The 17,498-nt window shown below is 33.2% G+C and overlaps 1 protein-coding gene across 2 annotated transcripts in view; it reads left to right on the top strand.

The window, feature by feature from the left end:
* Positions 1-470: 470 nt before the first annotated feature.
* Positions 471-17,498, top strand: part of LOC149541945 (uncharacterized) — a 56,591-nt gene continuing 39,563 nt past the window's right edge. Inside the window, exons 1-6 of one of the 2 annotated variants that reach the window (XM_089796143.1) lie at positions 471-553; positions 650-828; positions 950-1,284; positions 1,531-1,607; positions 1,865-1,901; positions 2,021-2,129. In XM_089796143.1, coding sequence (XP_089652269.1) covers positions 1,158-1,284; positions 1,531-1,607; positions 1,865-1,901; positions 2,021-2,129 — 350 coding nt within the window. In that variant the 5' untranslated portion in view covers positions 471-553; positions 650-828; positions 950-1,157. Of the gene's footprint in view, positions 554-649; positions 1,285-1,530; positions 1,608-1,864; positions 1,902-2,020; positions 2,130-17,498 lie in introns of both variants that reach the window. The other variant, XM_089796144.1, reaches the window with a different exon arrangement.

Raw genomic sequence — 17,498 nt, 5'->3', positions numbered from 1 at the left:
TTACAATTATAATTATGGTGGTCGTCATCACTGCCATATTGATATCAACCGTACCGTGAGACCCGCTCCCCACAAGGAAAATATTCTTCGCTTATTAAATTTTTTATTAGCTTACAAGTCATTCATGGAGAAACTCGGTCTTTGACAAAGTCAATAGTTTTGTCGGTATAGTATTTTTTCTGCGGAAGAAATTAATATTTTATTAATAGCGTGTTGTATCATCAAAGCTGAAAATATGAAATATGCGTTTGATTGTTGGGGTAATTTCATACCTCGCTATTTACATTTTGTCGTACTAAATTATGGCAGTTAAAATTCCTCCTATTACGTAGACTAATCTATTCAGAGAGGGACACGTGGATCATATTATTTTCTAGGCAATTTCGATACTTTTTAAGGGCGGGAATGTTACCTTTATACCTACTACTTCGTCGTTAAATATTTATATTATTACCGACTTTTACTCTCTCATAAAGTCCAATCATAAATTCCTCCGAGGCATAATTTGGGGGAAGATGTTGGGAGATTTGAGATTCACAAGAAATTTGAAACAGTAAGAATTTTCTTAGCTTTTGTGTGGAATTTTCAAATCGGATTATGATCTTGAGATTTTCGTGTACGTATTTGACTATCATTTTCTTGATTGTAGATTCTAGATTCAAACAGAGAAAAGTGTATATATTTGCTTGATGTGTACTTTACCTTGAAGTATTTTGGTTTGAATCCAAAGTCGTATGAAGCGCCAGGCTTGATGAAAATGGAGGTCAAATTTACGTACCGATAGGATCTATTTTTGCGGCAGGATGAAGAAGAAATGTTTTTTTATTGGTGAGGAAATTCGCTTCTGATTCCAGCTGTTAATCAGAGGAATTTAAATCATTCCTAGAATCTGTAGTTTTTCTCCTGCCGCTTTACAATTCATGATCTTCGTTTTCGTTTTTGGATCCAGCTATCCTTTAATGGAATTTAAATCCGTCAGAGAATCTGTTATCTTTTCTACCGGCGGTTGAGAATTCATGATCGCCGCTTTCCTTTTTGGATCCGTTGTTTAGCTTTGCTTCCAGTCTCAAATTTGCCAGATTCTGCGTCTGAGAGCTATCTATGTCGTGAAATCTTGGTGATGAGACTGGATTTTATTATCGTCTGGAAAAGAAAAAATGAGTAATCGCGAAAGAAGAGCACCAGTGCGGCAATACATACGCTCGAAGTTTCCTCGCCTTCGCTGGACTCCTCATCTCCATCAATCTTTTGTGAACGCGGTAGAACGTCTTGGAGGACGAGATAGTAAGTATTTATTTTATTACTTTACATATTTCATTAATCGTCCCAGCGCCTTTGCTTTTCAGATGCTCTTTTTATATCTCTCGTGAAATTAATTGGAAATAGGTGATTTATAAATAGAGTGCGTTAAGGATTATGTAGATCAATGGCTCTGGCCTGAATTTGCGGCCTTCCGATTGAATATAAGAATCTTTAGAGTTAAAGATTCTTTTATTCCTAATATCAGAAACTATTTTCGCTATTTTGCAGAGGCAACTCCAAAGTTAGTCCTCGAGATGATGAATGTAAAGGGACTTAGAATCTCACATATTAAAAGCCACCTCCAGGTCCAAATGCACTCATATATGATTATTTTTTTGTTTTAAGACAGATTTTCGCAGATTTTCTGTGATAGTCTGAAGTTATGTTGATAAGCAGGAGTTTGTTTAAATTTATGTTTTTTCGATTATTACACCGAAAAATGTCAACGAAATTTAAATATGCATTGTCACCGATAAACTTTTTCGCAGGCCAGAATTTGTATTTTATCATTTTCAATTTTATTTATCACTGAAACTTTTACTTTTCCTTCTTTTCCGTCCAGATGTACCGATCCACAAAGAATGATGAAGAAATCTACGGTAATTACCATATAAAGCCCCTTCTACAGTGCAGCCAAGTCGATTTATTTAGGGTTTTGTTGGTTATGATCCTATATCAATTATTCAGATGAGTGAGTACTCGAGATATTTTGTCGTAGGATGCATCACTGCAGAATCCGAGCCTGAAATATTTCAAAAGCGGCAGATAAGGAGCTTCCAGGAGCATTCTGTGGTAAATAATTGTGCCTATGAGCGTTCACTCAAAAGGTAATTTTACGACTTGTTAAAGATCTTTTACCGAAAATTATTCATTTTCTGTATGGAAAAATAGGAGAACGAGATGACTCGCCTTAGATGATACATAATTTACAGGTTAAATTCTTAAATATGTTGATTCTTTTCTTTAAGAGATGTAATTTATATTTCCGCAGTAGAAAAATAATAAATAATAGTGACAGCAAAGCTAGGAACACGTTATTCTTGTGACTATACCAAAACTTATATTGTCAAATTGAACAGACAGCTATGCTCAAAATATCTGTAAATTTTTTTTTCCCAAGGATTCGATCATTATTTACGCTCCATCTTCTCTATATAACTAAAGATGATTCCCAAACCTCCAAGATGTTTCCGTCTTTCCCATTCTTTTAGAATTCCTCAAATTTTTCTCTGTTGTTATCATTTCGGAACTGACTTTGTTTAGTTACTTGATTCTTGCTGCAAATTTCAGCTCTTGTTTTTTCACCGAAGGAATATGCACCTTTGATTAAAATTTAAAAAATGAAAATTGAAATTTTGAACACTTGAAATCACTATATTTTTAAAGATTTTGATTTTTTAATTTTTTACTACTTTTGATACATTTTGTCTGAAACATAGTCTGCCGCCTCGCCATTATTTTCACGCCTTTATTTACATTTGCATGAACAAAGAAATCTCTATATTGTCTCCATAGGATTAGAACATGAGAGACTTCACTAGAGAAGAAAGAAAATAATCTCCATCCTAAAAGGGAGTAGGCTGAGGTTATTTTATAGTGATTGACTGGGATCTTAAGATATCACGGAGGACACCATAAATATTAGGGCCAAATTCATTCCCCAGACATGATTCAATTGTGGATTTCTCATTTTTTACTAACGGAAAGCAGAATTAGCACCCCACTGACGTTACTATAAATCAGATCTATAACGAATTAAGCAAGAGATTGTATAAATTATTAATGTAAGGTAAAATTATTACATGTTTCTCGTGAAAAACTAAAATGGGAATAGAGAAAGTAATAGGTACTAGCCAGTAAAGGTTCTAAGACTTGTTAAAATAAACCACTTGGTTTAAACATGGGAATGGGAGGGCATCAAGATTGTTTTATTCAGTTTTTTGAAATATGATTATGGATAAAATTTATTTATTATGTGATAAGAATAATTGCAGGAATAATTTTAATCTAGAGTTTTTTTAAAGTATATTAATATATTTTAAGTTAATGTAATTTAAATAATTTGCACTCTTTGTATTTTTTAGAGTTGTTATTTTGAGGTAATAAAGACTTAAAATAATAGTTCTGATTAGACGTATTTAAATTTTTAGAGAAAGTAAGTTTATTTATTTTTTAAATTCTAAAATCTAAAAATTATATTAAATATTTTAAACTTCATGATCTATATCTTTTGCATAATCATTTGTTTTGAACTCTAAGTTTAATTAAAGGTAGGCCTTAGCTTGATGGTCTTCATTCAATAATACATAAAGCTGTCCTTTAGTTCTTATTACATAATGTTGAGTCACTGTTTAACAAATGATGTCTATTGAAACTTCTTAATTATTTTGTAAATTAACTTATTAGCTATTTTCTTTTTGATATAAGGATAAACATGTCTAAATCAAAACTCTTCTCATAGATGAAAACTTTAAATCAGAATACATAGGTATATTCAGCTAGTCCCTAGACCAAGATTATACAATAAATTATTATTTTTAAACAAGTCAAGAAGGAAATAGAAAAATTGATAAGAGATATATAGATGGATAGATAAATAGAATATGAGTTTGTAGGCTATAAACCATAATTGATTTCTGAATTATTCGTATAAACAAATGAGATTTAAAGAATAATAATTTATCCATACACAAACTAACATAAATAGTAATATTTTTGATTAAATAGGTAGGAAAAGGGTCATGAACCCATGCAATAGAGGTACACCCCTAACTACTCTAGGCCATTACAACCAAGTCAAGCCCAAACAACATGAGTCCCACATGATCAAAACTAATAAAAAACCATCACGTTCAAAGAAAAATTAACAATTCCATCCCTAACAACATTACTTAAACTACTATAACTAGTAAAGCACAAAAGAATCTTTTAGGCCCACTACAAGTGGGGATCAACATAGTCCATATAAGTATTAAGGTTGTGTCTCAAAATAACAAGTATGAACACAACAACCAAGTCTAAGTAGAAAAAACACAATTTCATCCCTAACAACATTACTTAAACTACTATAACTAGTAAAGCACAAAAGAATCTTTTAGGCCCACTACAAGTGGGGATCAACATAGTCCATATAAGTATTAAGGTTGTGTCTCAAAATAACAAGTATGAACACAACAACCAAGTCTAAGTAGAAAAAATACATAAGTATTGACAAAGAGAAAAAAATTAAAAATACCCAAGAGGGGAATAGCCACTAAGCCTAATTAAAATTTTCCCAATCTTCAACCAGGAACTTGAGGTCTTCCATCCAAATAGTGACATCCTTCATGCTCTTCAGCTCCTCATGATTATTTTCCTTAAGAAGGCTAATGCTATCTTCTATTAAAATAATATCTTATAATTATGCATAGCCACCATAAAGAAAGAAAAATATATGATATGTTTTTATTCTTATAATAATAAATAACAATATTAATTATATATTCTTTCATGGAGAATATCCTAGTAGGGGATCTCCTTGATGGTGGAGCATAATCAATATTAAGAATTTCCTTCAAGAAAGAACAATGTTAAAGGATAATCAATGTTAAGAATGTCCTTAAGAAAGAGAGAAGGCTACTTATTGGCAATAGAAAGAAAATCGATACATGGTAAGAGATTTTGAGTAAGAGGTTTTCCTTGGCGGAGTGTAACTCTTTCTCCTAGATTAGGAGATAACTCTCTAATATTGTTAGGAGAAAATAAGAGAATTATATGTGATGGCATGGAGGTAAAGAAAAATAGAAGGATTTTAAGGGTCTCATAGAACATTTTAATTTCTCCAATAAACTATGTATAATTTATTTTTGATTAAAAAGTTAAAATGGGTTTTAAGGGGACCCAAAACCCTCAATAAGCTCTTATTATGGATATAGCATTTAAGACCCAAAATAGTTATGCACTGGACATAAACAACACACACACAACCAAGACTAACAAAAACTATCCAACAACAAAAAACACTAAATAAAAAAACAACTCTAAACAAAAACTCGAAAAACAAAAGGACCAAGGCTACCATGACACTAGAAATTATACCAACTCCTTGACATTTGATTCCAAATCCTAAGCTCTTTTATTCTACCAAAAGTTGTCTTGATCTCCTCCAGCTATATGTATGGAATTATTAGAAGATACTAAGACCCAAGCTTGTCTCCTCTAAGATTGTAAAACTTTTTTTCTTGGTATGGTTAACAAATGGATTTCGAAGCACAATTCATTTGAATATGTCAATTTTAGTTTGAGTTATGATTCAATGTAATGCAGAAGCATTCTAGGTTACATTTCTATCCTACTCATCTTTGTTGATTCTTCCTATTGTCACCAATTTCCAATGGTTTTTGAACTATAGTTGCTACTAAATTGTTTAGCATTGACCTAGTTGCCCAATATTGACTGAGTGCTTTGGTGGTCGAGTGCTCCTTCTTGTGCCAAGTGAATATGATGTTTGTGGATACTACGTTCCTTCTTTGGTAGAGTTTGTCTGTGATTGGTTCCTAGTGTTAGCCAACTTGTATATTTAATTTGGATCATGAATTTAATGTAAGGATCTTGTCTTGAGATATGTGCAAAATTTTTAAGCTTCACCTTTTTAATATGTAAAGATCTAGAATCTTCTATAAGCCATTTTGGCAAGAATAAATGGGGGTGTTTAGTTTTAGGTTAGGTATCACTTAGAGAGTTTGGAGCAGATGATCTTGGAGGAGCGAGTTAGGAGTTGGATTGTGAATCTTGAAGTTGAATCTTTGTATTAGCTGTAAACCAGAAGGCCTTAAAGTTTGACATGCATATTGATAATTTGATGAATCAATAAAGTATTTCATAGTTCCTTCTCTCCTTAGTTTTGTTCCCTATTTTGTTTGCTTCCATTGTGTTTACTCAGCAAGGTGACTGGATAGTTAGGTGTGCCCCTAGCCCACAATTTTTTAGTTCCTCCTTGCATTAGGTGGTATCAAATATTGAGATTTTCCTTGAGGATATTGGACCACATAGAACCCTATTTTGGTTTTGGTTGTAGGGTGGCAAATCTACAGATTTGACCTATAACTTGAAGAGGGTTACAATCTTGTATGTTCATGTTTATAAAAATTGTTCGAGGTAGAGGAAATGCTTACATTGCTATAATAGATATGTCAAGATAGACTACAACTAGATTAGATGTTGTGGAGAGAGTCCAAAGGAGAGGAGTGCATCTTGATGATGTGAGTGATAATGAGGCAATGATACCAAACCTAAATCCAAAATCTAAGGAAGATCAATATGAGGAAAAAATATTGGGAGTGTTGTCTAGGGAACATTTAAAGATTGCTATGGAAGTTGTTCCTTATGATGGAAATTTGGACACCAATGTTGTGTTGGATTGGATCTTTGATATAGAGAAGTTCTTTAAGTTTGAAGGTGCTCATCATAATAGAAAGGTGAAGATTGCAGTCACTAGTTTGAAAGGTCACACCTTGTTATGGTGGGAGCATTTACAAACGGATAGACAAAGAAGAGAAAAAGAGAAGATTAGGAACTAGTTGGAAATGGTGAACAAGGTGAAGTAGAAGTTTCTTCCTATTGATTACTAAGTTAGCTTGTTCAGAAAGATATAAAATTTGAGACAAAAGGACATGACTATAAAGGAGTACACTGAGGAATTCTATAGATTGGACACTAGATCTAGACACGTGGATGATGAGATTGAGAAATTTGCAAGGTATCTAAATGGATTGAGATTTGAAATTCAATATAACATACATTTTGTGAAATTGGAGAGTGGATCAATATGCCTTGAAAGCTAAGGACATCTTGCAAAAGAAGCATGAGAAAAGATAGAGGGGTAGAGGTGGTAGATTCTAGAGAGGCAGAGGTAGATCTTATGGAGAAGGTGAGGAATTTGACGATTATGTGCAAGATAAAGGTGAAACTAAATGGAAGAATGAAACTAAAGGCAAGACTAAGTGAAAAGGTGGTAGTTATCATGAAGGAAGTGCTAGTTCTTACCAAGGAAGAGGTAATTCTTATTATAGAGGTGGTTTACGTGGTAATTATTTTAGATGTGATAGAGAAGGGTATAGATCCTTTGATTGTAAATACTTTGGTGAGAATGAAAGTGGTAGCATAAATGTTGTGATACAAGGTGAATCTATGCACCCTTAGAGTGATCTTGAGGTTGGAGAAAATTTGATGGTGAGAAGAACTCTATGCATTAAGAAAGTTGAGGACAAAGAACCTGTTCATAGCCTGAGTCTTTTCAAGGCCAAATGTAAGATAGTGAAAAAATGTCTCGATGTAATCATTGATGGTAGAGGTTCAACAAATTTGGCATTAGAGGATTTAGTTACAAAGTTTCAAAAACTGAAGCATCCTAAACCCTATCACATATCATGGATTAGGGATGAGCATAAGATATTGGTAAGTAAGCAATGTGTAGTGAAATTAAATATTGGATATTATTTTAATGAATTTTTGTGTGATATTATGCCTATGGATTATTGTCATATTCTATTGTGTAGACCTTGAAAATATAACGGACATGCTATACATGATGGAAGATCGAATCAATATACTATTTGGACAAATAGAGTTATGGATACATTGATATGTTTGATCGAGTTTGCTAATGAGATAAATTGTACTACTATGAGAATTTTCATGGTTAGTGGAAAGCAATTTGAGAAGGAGATGAAGAATAATTATTATTTTTTTCTATAATTCTTAGAGGTCCGAGATGTGGTAGATATTTTCAAGTGAAAAAGTATAGTAATGATTGTGTGACAAATACAGGCCACACAATAGAAGATAGTAGAGGTTGAGTGACAATAGAAACTACAATTTTAGTTGAGTGCCAATAGGGATTGGAAGCTTGTTGAAAGAATACAAGGAGATTGTTGTTGAGGATACTACTAATGGTTTACCACCAATAAGAAGTATAAGTCACTATATGAATCTGATTCCTTGAGTTAGTTAGCCAAACAAAGCACCATATAGATTGACACCTACTAAGAATGAAGAACTTAATAGACAAGTACAAGAGTTTTTGTAGAAAGGTTTGATTAAAGAAATTTTGAGTCCATGTGTAGTAACCACTATATTAGCACCTAAGAAGAATGGAGAATGGAGAATTTGTACTAATTCTAGAGCTATAAACAAGATAAAAGTGAAATAAAGGTTTCTTATGTCGAGGATGGATGACATAATAGATTGTATGAGTGGAAAAAAGTATTTTACCAAGACTTATTTGAAGAGTGGTTATCATCAAATCAGAATTAAGATAAGGTGATGAATAGAAGACTTTTTTCAAGATAAAAGATGGTTTGTATGAGTCATTGGTTTTGCCTTTTGGTTTAACTAATGCACTTATTACTTTCTTGAGGTTGATGAATGAAGTTCTAAAAATATTCTTGAGTAATTTTGTGATTATTTGTTTGGATTCTATTCTAATATTCAGTAAGACTAAGGAAGAACATCTTGAGCATGTTAGACAAGTGTTGTAGAGATTGAAAGAGGAGAAGTTGCTGATTAGTTTGAAGAAGAGTTCCTTTATGCAAGAGGAGATTGTTCTATTGGGATTTGTGATTTCAGCTAATGGTTTGAGAATGGAGCCTAAGAGGGTTAAAATAATTTTGGAATGTCCTAGACTTGATCATGTGGGTGAGGTAAGATCATTTCATGTTTGGATAGTTCCTATAGAAAATTTATAAAGAATTTCAGTTTTATTTGTAGTGCCATGACTGAGACATTGAGAGGAGATAAAAATGATTTCAAGTGGACACATGTAGCTGATAAGAGTTTTGAGACTTTGAAACAAAAAGGTTGTTGAGTTAACTATATTTTCTTTTCTTGATTTCAATAAGGTATTTCAAGTTGAATGTGATGCAAGTGATAGTGTAATAGTTGTGTTAAGTCAAGAAGGTAAAAATGTTGCTTTCTTCGATGCGAAGTTGAATGATGCTAAAAGGAAGTATTCTATGTATGATCAAGAGTTTTATCTTGTTGTTCAAGCCTTGAAGAACTAGAGACATTATTTAATTCCTACAAATTTTGTGTTGTATATTGATCATAAAACTTTATAGCATTTGGGAAGTTAACATAAGTTTAATTAGAGACATTTGAAATGGGTCAAATATTTGTCAGCTTTCACATTAATGATAAAGCATAAAAGTGAAGTTACTAACTGAGTTATGGATGCATTGAGTAGAAGATTTTCTTTGTTGACCTAGATGAAGGTTAAGGTTCTTGGTTTTGATGAGATGAAGGAGTTCTATGATATTGATCCTATTTTTTCTGAGGAATGGAGAGAGTGCATAGCACCAAATCTATCAATTACACTAAGTATGATGAGTATTTCATTCAAGAAGGTACACTATTCAAATTAATTAAGTTGTGTATACCAACAAGTCAAGACTATTTGTGATTGGTTCCTCAAGCCAAATGACACTAGCATTGTGGTGGATTGGCTTGACATTTTGGAATTGATAAGACATTGAGTTTTCTTAAGGGTAGGTATTATTGGCCAAAAATGTATAGGGATATTCATAAGTTTGTAAGGAGTTGTCGAATTTTTCAAGTTGCAAAAGGAGTGAGTCATAAAACTGGATTGTATATGCCTATTTGTTTTCCTGAGATACCTTGGTATGACATTACTATGTATTTTAGGTGGATATAGAGTTGAAGTTTAGTTCTACATTCCATAAATAGATAGATGGATAGACAGAGGTTGTGAATAGAAGATTGAGTAATTTGTTGAAATATTTAGTTGGAGCTAAGCCAGGTAATTGCGATATGGTATTGGCATAAGACATGATTTTTCATATAATAATTTTTTGAATAGGAGTATTAGAAAAATACCTTTTGAGGTTGTTACTAGAATGAAACCTAGAGGTATATCAGATTTGAGGGATGTTGTTGGTGAAGAAAAGAGAAGTGTTGAAGAAGATGTATTTGCTGATTTTATGAAGCCATTGCACGAGGAAGTGAAGTTGAGGTTGGAACAAAGTAATCAGTAGTATAAGGAGAATACTGATAAGTCTAGGGGACATCATGTTTTTGAAGTTGGTGATGAGGTGATAGTTCATTTGTAGAAGGATAGTTTTCCTTTTGGATTAGACAATAAGCTAAAAATGAAGAAGTTCGGTCCTTGTAGAGTTTTGAGGAAGTTTGACAATGGTAATACTTATGAAGTTGAGTTGCTTGATGACATGGATATATCTCCTATATTCAATATTTCTGATTTGCATAAGTATCATGAGTTAGATGATGAATTTATTATACTAGATTATCCTAAGAAGCAGATTGAAGAGGTTGAATAGATATTGGATCAAAGAATTAGTAAAAGAAAAAGAGAAAAAGATTACTATGAATATTTGGTGGTGTGGAAGAATAGATCAGTTAAAGATGCTAAATGGATTTCTCAATCCAAGTCAAATTCAAATTAGGTTGTGACATTTCATTGATTCAGGAGAATCATTTTTGTCAACTCTGATTGCCTAATGTAGTAGCATCCTAGGTTGCCTTTCTATCCTACTCATCTTTGTTCATTTTACCTATCATTGCTAAGTTCCAGTGGTTGTTGAGCTACAACCTTTTCCAAGTTGCCCAGTGTTGACCAAGTCATTCAGTGTTGACTGAGTTGCCTAGTGTCGACTAAGTTTTTTTGCGGTTGAGCATTTCTTCATGTGTCATGTGTATCTAATGTTTGCTGATTCTTGGTTCCCTCTTTGACCAAGACTATTTGTGATTGTTTCCTTGGTTCCTAGTGTCATTTGACTTGTGCAATTAATTTTGATCATGAATTTGATGTAAGGAGACCATTTTAAGGTTGGCCTTTCTAATATGTAAAGATCTAGAATCTTCTATAAGCTATTTTTGCAAGAATAAATAGGGGTGTTTAGGTTTAGGTTAGGTATCAATTAGATAGTTTGGAGTAAATGATATTGGAGGAGTGAGTTTAGATTTTGATTGTCGATCTTGAAGTTGAATATTTTGTATTGGTTGTAACCTAGAAGGGCTTACAGCTGGTCATGTATGCTGATAATTTAATGAATCAATAAAGTATTTGTAGGAAACTAACACACTTAACTCTTTAGTGAAACAAATACCAGAAATGTAATTAAATACTAATATGCATTCCAACTCAGTTCATCTTCTATAACTATCCTTACATATGCTACAGGAACACTCACAAAGTATGATGCTACAAGAAGGAACTTACAACTTCTACCTGCAATACTAAAGATACTTGAAAAAAAATCTATACTACTCTAATCTAATCCACCTCTCAAGTGGGCCTCCTTAGTTGGCTTCTACTAATCTACTAACACAAAATGCAAACCAGGAGCTAATTCATTATGTTCCAAACATTCCTTACATGAGAACGATACATAAAACTATAAAAACAACTCACTACAAGATTCAACAGTTTCTTGTCATAAACTTTCTTTTAACCTCTAACACTATTGGTTTGATCCCTATAAATAGAAGATCACTTATTCTAAAATAGAGAAGCAAAAACAACTAACTACAAATCTGCTAGAGAAAAAGAAGGAAAGATAATAGCCCACAGAATGAATAATAAATTCTGGACAATTGCTTTGACACAATAATGAATGTAGAGAAAATATAAAAATTCTTCATAGCTCCTCCATATTAGCGGTCATGTCCCTTGGTACCATTATGAATCTTTCCACAATAGCTAAACCTTAATGTCTTTTCTCCTTGAATTTTGTTGGCTATCTTCAACATTTCCCTTTGAATACTTCCAACCATCTTCATGTTCCTTTGCTAACAGGTTAGTTACTATGCAAAGATATTTACAAATAAGCATTATCAAATTAAATTCAAATATTAGAACACATTTTTATGGTTATATGAAATACTACATTATATATAATATTGGCAAGATATGACATACTATCTACCCATAGGTTAATCATCAGTTCAAGTAAACATAAGCTCATAAATGTCTTGGTGGAAGTAAAAAAAAGCATTTAAATTTATCATAAAATAGAGGCAGTAATTAGCCTCATCATCTACCCCCTGGTAAACTGATGCTTGTCCTCAAAAATTGTATTTTCTTGTTAGTGATATGAATTCTCCAACTTTAATCTTTCCTCTCCTGCTACTTTTGAAGTTGTAGTAGAATCCCTGTGTTCTCTCCCAAACTTTCCTTCTATTGTCCTCCTGCAACTTGTCAAGTCTATCAACATTAATATCATACATGGGCCACATGAGCATTGGAGGTTGCATAGTGAGTGGGCACCATAGTTTTGGCCTAGCCTATTTCTCCAACTCTATATACTTTGAAACTCGGTGAAGGGCAGCCTCTAATTTGATAGGACTGTGTGGCTTTGATCTTTTAAGTGTCTCAGGTAATCTAGCCCACCTACTTTTAGCACTAACCATGGCTCTCTGAAAGGCAAAGTAAGTTAGGTTCTCATATTCTGCATAGACCTTGGTTCTAGTAGTGAAAATTTTGTCCCTTACTCCCTTGTTCTTATCCTCATAAGGCAATCTAAACTAGTCCCTAAGAATTTCTTCTGGTTTACTGCTCTTAGCTTTTAATGACAGGGGCTCTATACTTTCCCCATCTCTATAATTATTCAATTGTCTATCATAATTAGCTTCATTATGCATCTAGGACATCAAATCCCTTAGATGTATATCCCTTATAGAGTAAAGGATTCCATTGAGTTTTTTTTGGAATGATAAAACTATACACATATAACTCATAGAGAAAGTTTTGTTGTGAGGATGGCATAGTTTGGTATAAACCATAGAATTCTTAAGCTGATTTGAATTCTACATTTATGTTCTTAACGGTTAGCATAAGTTGGAATAAAAGAAATTTTTCCTTTAAACACATAGCATAAATCTAAGGTGGTGGTCTACAAGCAAGTGCTTGATCGGCCAATTTGAGGGCATGATCCATCCTTTGTTTTAGGCTTGCCAATTGCTCTTTCAAATCTGTAATTTCCTCACCTAGGGACACTATGACTTTCTTCATTTTCTTCCTCTCCTCTTCCCATAGGGTGACAACAAGCATATGTTGTCCAAATAACTAGAAAAGAAGTTTTTGCAGGATAATGGAACCACTATCCTCTTCATAGTTATTTTTCCTCTTCCTCTATTCCCTCCATAACTTCTTTGCAAAATCTGTAAGCCACGTTGGCTTATAGGAAACTAGGCCAGTGTTTGGAAAAACTAACTCATTCATTATGGGAATTTTTTGCTGGCTTGTTGGAGAATCATTTTAATTTTTATTTATTTCAACCCTACATTCCTCATTAGGGTTTTCAGGAATGTTTGTAGTTTCAAGGTGAGAAGGAGAGTTATCTGTAACAATTTGTACTAGGGATTCTTTAGTGGATGGTTTGGATGAAGTAGACTAAGCTTCTACTATCACTTTAGAAAATTGTCTCCTCATTCTAGGACTTCTTCTCGTAGGGGTCCCTCTAGTACCATAGCCTTCTTCCTACTTTTTCCTTTTGGTGTCTCTACTGTAGGAGTAATTGCTGTAGGACCCATCTTAGTTTTTTTTTTCTTTGTGACTGCAGGGTTTGGCTTTTCTACTATCAGAGCTGAGGTCTCTTCTTATAATTTCCATTTTCTCTTTTCTCAGGCAAAGGTAGGTTTTTGAGTCTCTTGAATAGGTAAAGACACATTTTCTTGCACATTGCTAGCTTCAGCATCTTGAGTGCTTTACTCGGTAGGTTCATCAGTGGGAACTACATTCTCTTCACTAGGTCGTTCATTAAGGACAGCCTGGGGTTGTAGTGTTTAAGCTTGGACAAATTCTACCCATGACATGGGAGAGGATCCCTAAATGATCTTTCTATGAGTAATTTAATTATGGCATGATGGGTGATAGAATCGTCCTTCCCCTTTTTGGTTTCTTTAGCATTAATACATAACATGTTATACAAGAAATTGAGAATATTTATTGGATAATTGTGCCTTATACAAATGAGCAATTTAAAATGATGTGCATGTAAATATGAAAATATTCCTTCATAGGTGAGGTACCTAATAATGTGCATAACCAACTTGTTGTATGGTGGTAGAAGATATGTCCTTTTGATACCTTGCTTGGTGATATCCAACTAAGGATCAGTTCGTATGACAAACTCAACCCTAGTTAATCTTGCATCATGTGTATTAGGATAATGTTCTCCTATTATTGGTAACCTAGTTAGTTTTTCTATTCACTCTTCTCTAAAAATAATTGTTAAACCCCATATAGTAGCTTCTCCCTCATTAAATGTTCTTGTAAATTCTATGGCTACTTCTTCATCAAATGTAGTTAAACTTAAGAAATACCCTAACCAACCACATGCATTAAATCTCCTCACTACCTCTACATCTAAGAGTAAAAAAATATGCTCCACTAGTTCTCATTACTGCAATTGTCCACCCATTTTTGCTTGACAATTTCACTCTCTGCTCTACTTGCACTATTTCCCTCCTATGAATTCACGCTTTCTTTTGCTATTGTTTTATAGACCCATTTTCACATTTCATTTTTTTTAGCTAATTAATATCATAAAAATTTGTTATGAGTAGTAATAATGTGGTTTATCATGGATATGTGAAAATCATTCGAAAATGGAATTCAGATCACTTGAAAATTAAATATGGGTAACATCACAACCTAATAGTAATGAATCATTCAAGAATAAGGGTACAACACCTAGACACTTGTATACTTATAGCAATTGAGTTTCATAAATAAAAGAAGTATAAAGATTTGGGAAAAAAAATCTTTATGAATAAATAGGAATGTCATTGGGTTTTAGTAACCTTCCCTGCCCCTATGAAATATGGACAAGCATCCACACTTGTTAGACTTAGTATGGGGTATGGAACTAGAATAACGCTGCCATAATATAAATAATGTAGTATTATATATAAAAAACAAAATCAATGTACTATAAATGAATAAATATTTGAAAATCTTATACCTATTAGTTGATTGTTGCATTTACCAAAAGGTGGTAGAAAGTACATCAGCAATGATAGCATACATCAGCAAACTTGTGATGCTTATTGAGAGCATTGTAAAATGATGATGTGGAAGTTGGGTGGATGGAAGGTGAAGAAGTGAGATGAGTTGGAAAAGAAGAAATTAGAAGATGAATGGAGAAATTTGGAACTTTATATGGACATAAAGTTTTTATTATGGGCATGCACAAAGAAATTAATATTGAAGAGTTGTAGGTAGGAGGTCAACACCTTCTATTGTAGGAAGAGTTACCTAGTGTGCATTTGAATTTGGTCGTTGAAACTGCTATAGGAAGTCCTCTTTTGTTTGGGTCCATTTATATAAATTGAGTCTATGGCCATTGACTAATAACTTAAAAGGCACTAGATCAATGGTAGTTAATTGGATGTCTCCATTAGCAAAGACATGGTTAATTTCATATGGACCCAACCATCATGTCTATAGCTTGCTTGACATATCTTTAAATCTAGAATCATATAGCAATGCCCAATCACCAACTTGAAATTGTTTGTTGCTAATGTGTGAGTCATGTCATTGCTTCTTTTTCTTTTGTATGATTTCAATATGTTCCAGAGTAGCTTTTTGCATTTCATTCAAAGAATTAAGATGTAGAAGGCATTCTCTCTGTGCTACAGGAAGTTCAATGTTCAACTCCAGTGTAGTTCTTAAAGTTTAATATTCAAATTCAATGGGGAGAATTGCTACTTTCCCATATAGGAGCTCAAATGGTGTGAACCCTGTAGTAGTCTTCCATTTTGTTTTGTAGGCCCAAACAACTTTTGGTAATCTACTATTCCAATCCCTATGGTGCAAATGAATTATTTTTGTTAAGATGGCCTCTATCTCCCAATTTGTGACTTCTGCTTACCCATTAGTTTGAGGGTGATAGGGGCTTGATTTTTGATGCTTGATATTATATTGTTTCATCAATTCTATGATCAGATTAGAAGTAAATTGAGCACCTTGGTCAGTGACTAGTTCTTTGGGTACCCCATAGTGAGTAAAGATTTCTTCATACAAAAATTCTGCAACTTTGTGATCACAATCATGCTTCATGTCTTTGACTTCAACCCATTTTGTCAGGTAGTCAGTGCACACAAGGATATATGATTTCCCATTGGATGGAGGATCAATTGGGCCAGTTGTGGATTGAGAAGCATTTCATCTATTCTTGTTGCTCGGCCCATCCTTTGACACTGGACACGCTTCTGTTTATAATTGGTTGCATCTTTGTGAAGCATAGGCCAATAGTAACTAGTTGTTAAAATTTTGAAGGCTGTTCTTTTTGCTGCAAAGTGCCCTCCACATGGTTCATTATGACATGCATGTAGAATGTCATATGTCTCATCCTCTCTCACACAACTTCTCATAACTTGATCAGGTCTATTGTAAAATAAGATATTATCAATTCAAAAGAAATGGAAACTTTTCTCTACAAGCAGCTTATTTTCCTTGTAAGAGAAATATTTTGGCATTTTATTAACTGCCATATAGTTAGCAATGTCTGCATACCATGGAGTTTGAATAGCAATATGAAATAAATACTCATAAGAAAATGCATCATCTACCAGAGTAGTGTCATTCTCATCATGGTGGATTCTTGATAAATAATCAACTACCACATTGGCTCTTCTAGGCTTATCAACGATGGTGATATCAAATTCTTGCAACAATAGTAACCATCTTGCTAACCTGCCTATTATAGAAAGTTTTTTCATGAGATATTTAATTGTTGCATGATCAGTATGAACAAATATTGGATATCTAGTTATGTAATGCAAGAATTTTTTTAGAGCATAAACTACTGCTAACAGTTCTTTTTCAATCACTATGTAGTTTAATTTTGGGCCATGAAAACTCTTGCTAATATAATATATTTCATTTTCAAGATGTTGAGATTGTTGTTCTAGAACTACACCTATGGCATAGTCAAAAGAAGCATCCGTATATATGTGAAAAGGAAAAGCCCAATCAAGGCCTTGTAAAACTAGAGTTGTAGTGAGAATTTTCTTAAGTTGTAGGAAAGCTTCATTGCATTTGAATGTCCAAATGAATTCAACTTCCTTATTCAGTAATGTATACAAGGGACTAGCTATTTGATCCGATGGATAATTTCAGTGAAAATTGAAGTGTCTTCAAATCTTTAGATTTTTGCACCATCAAAAAGATCTTAGTG

The sequence above is a fragment of the Cupressus sempervirens genome, chromosome 8 (assembly GCF_028749045.1).
Source record: "Cupressus sempervirens isolate cs-2001-9-10 chromosome 8, ASM2874904v1, whole genome shotgun sequence".
Lineage (NCBI taxonomy): Eukaryota > Viridiplantae > Streptophyta > Pinopsida > Cupressales > Cupressaceae > Cupressus > Cupressus sempervirens.
The sequence above is the reverse complement of the archived record's forward strand: the minus strand, read 5'-3'. Positions and strand labels throughout refer to the sequence as shown.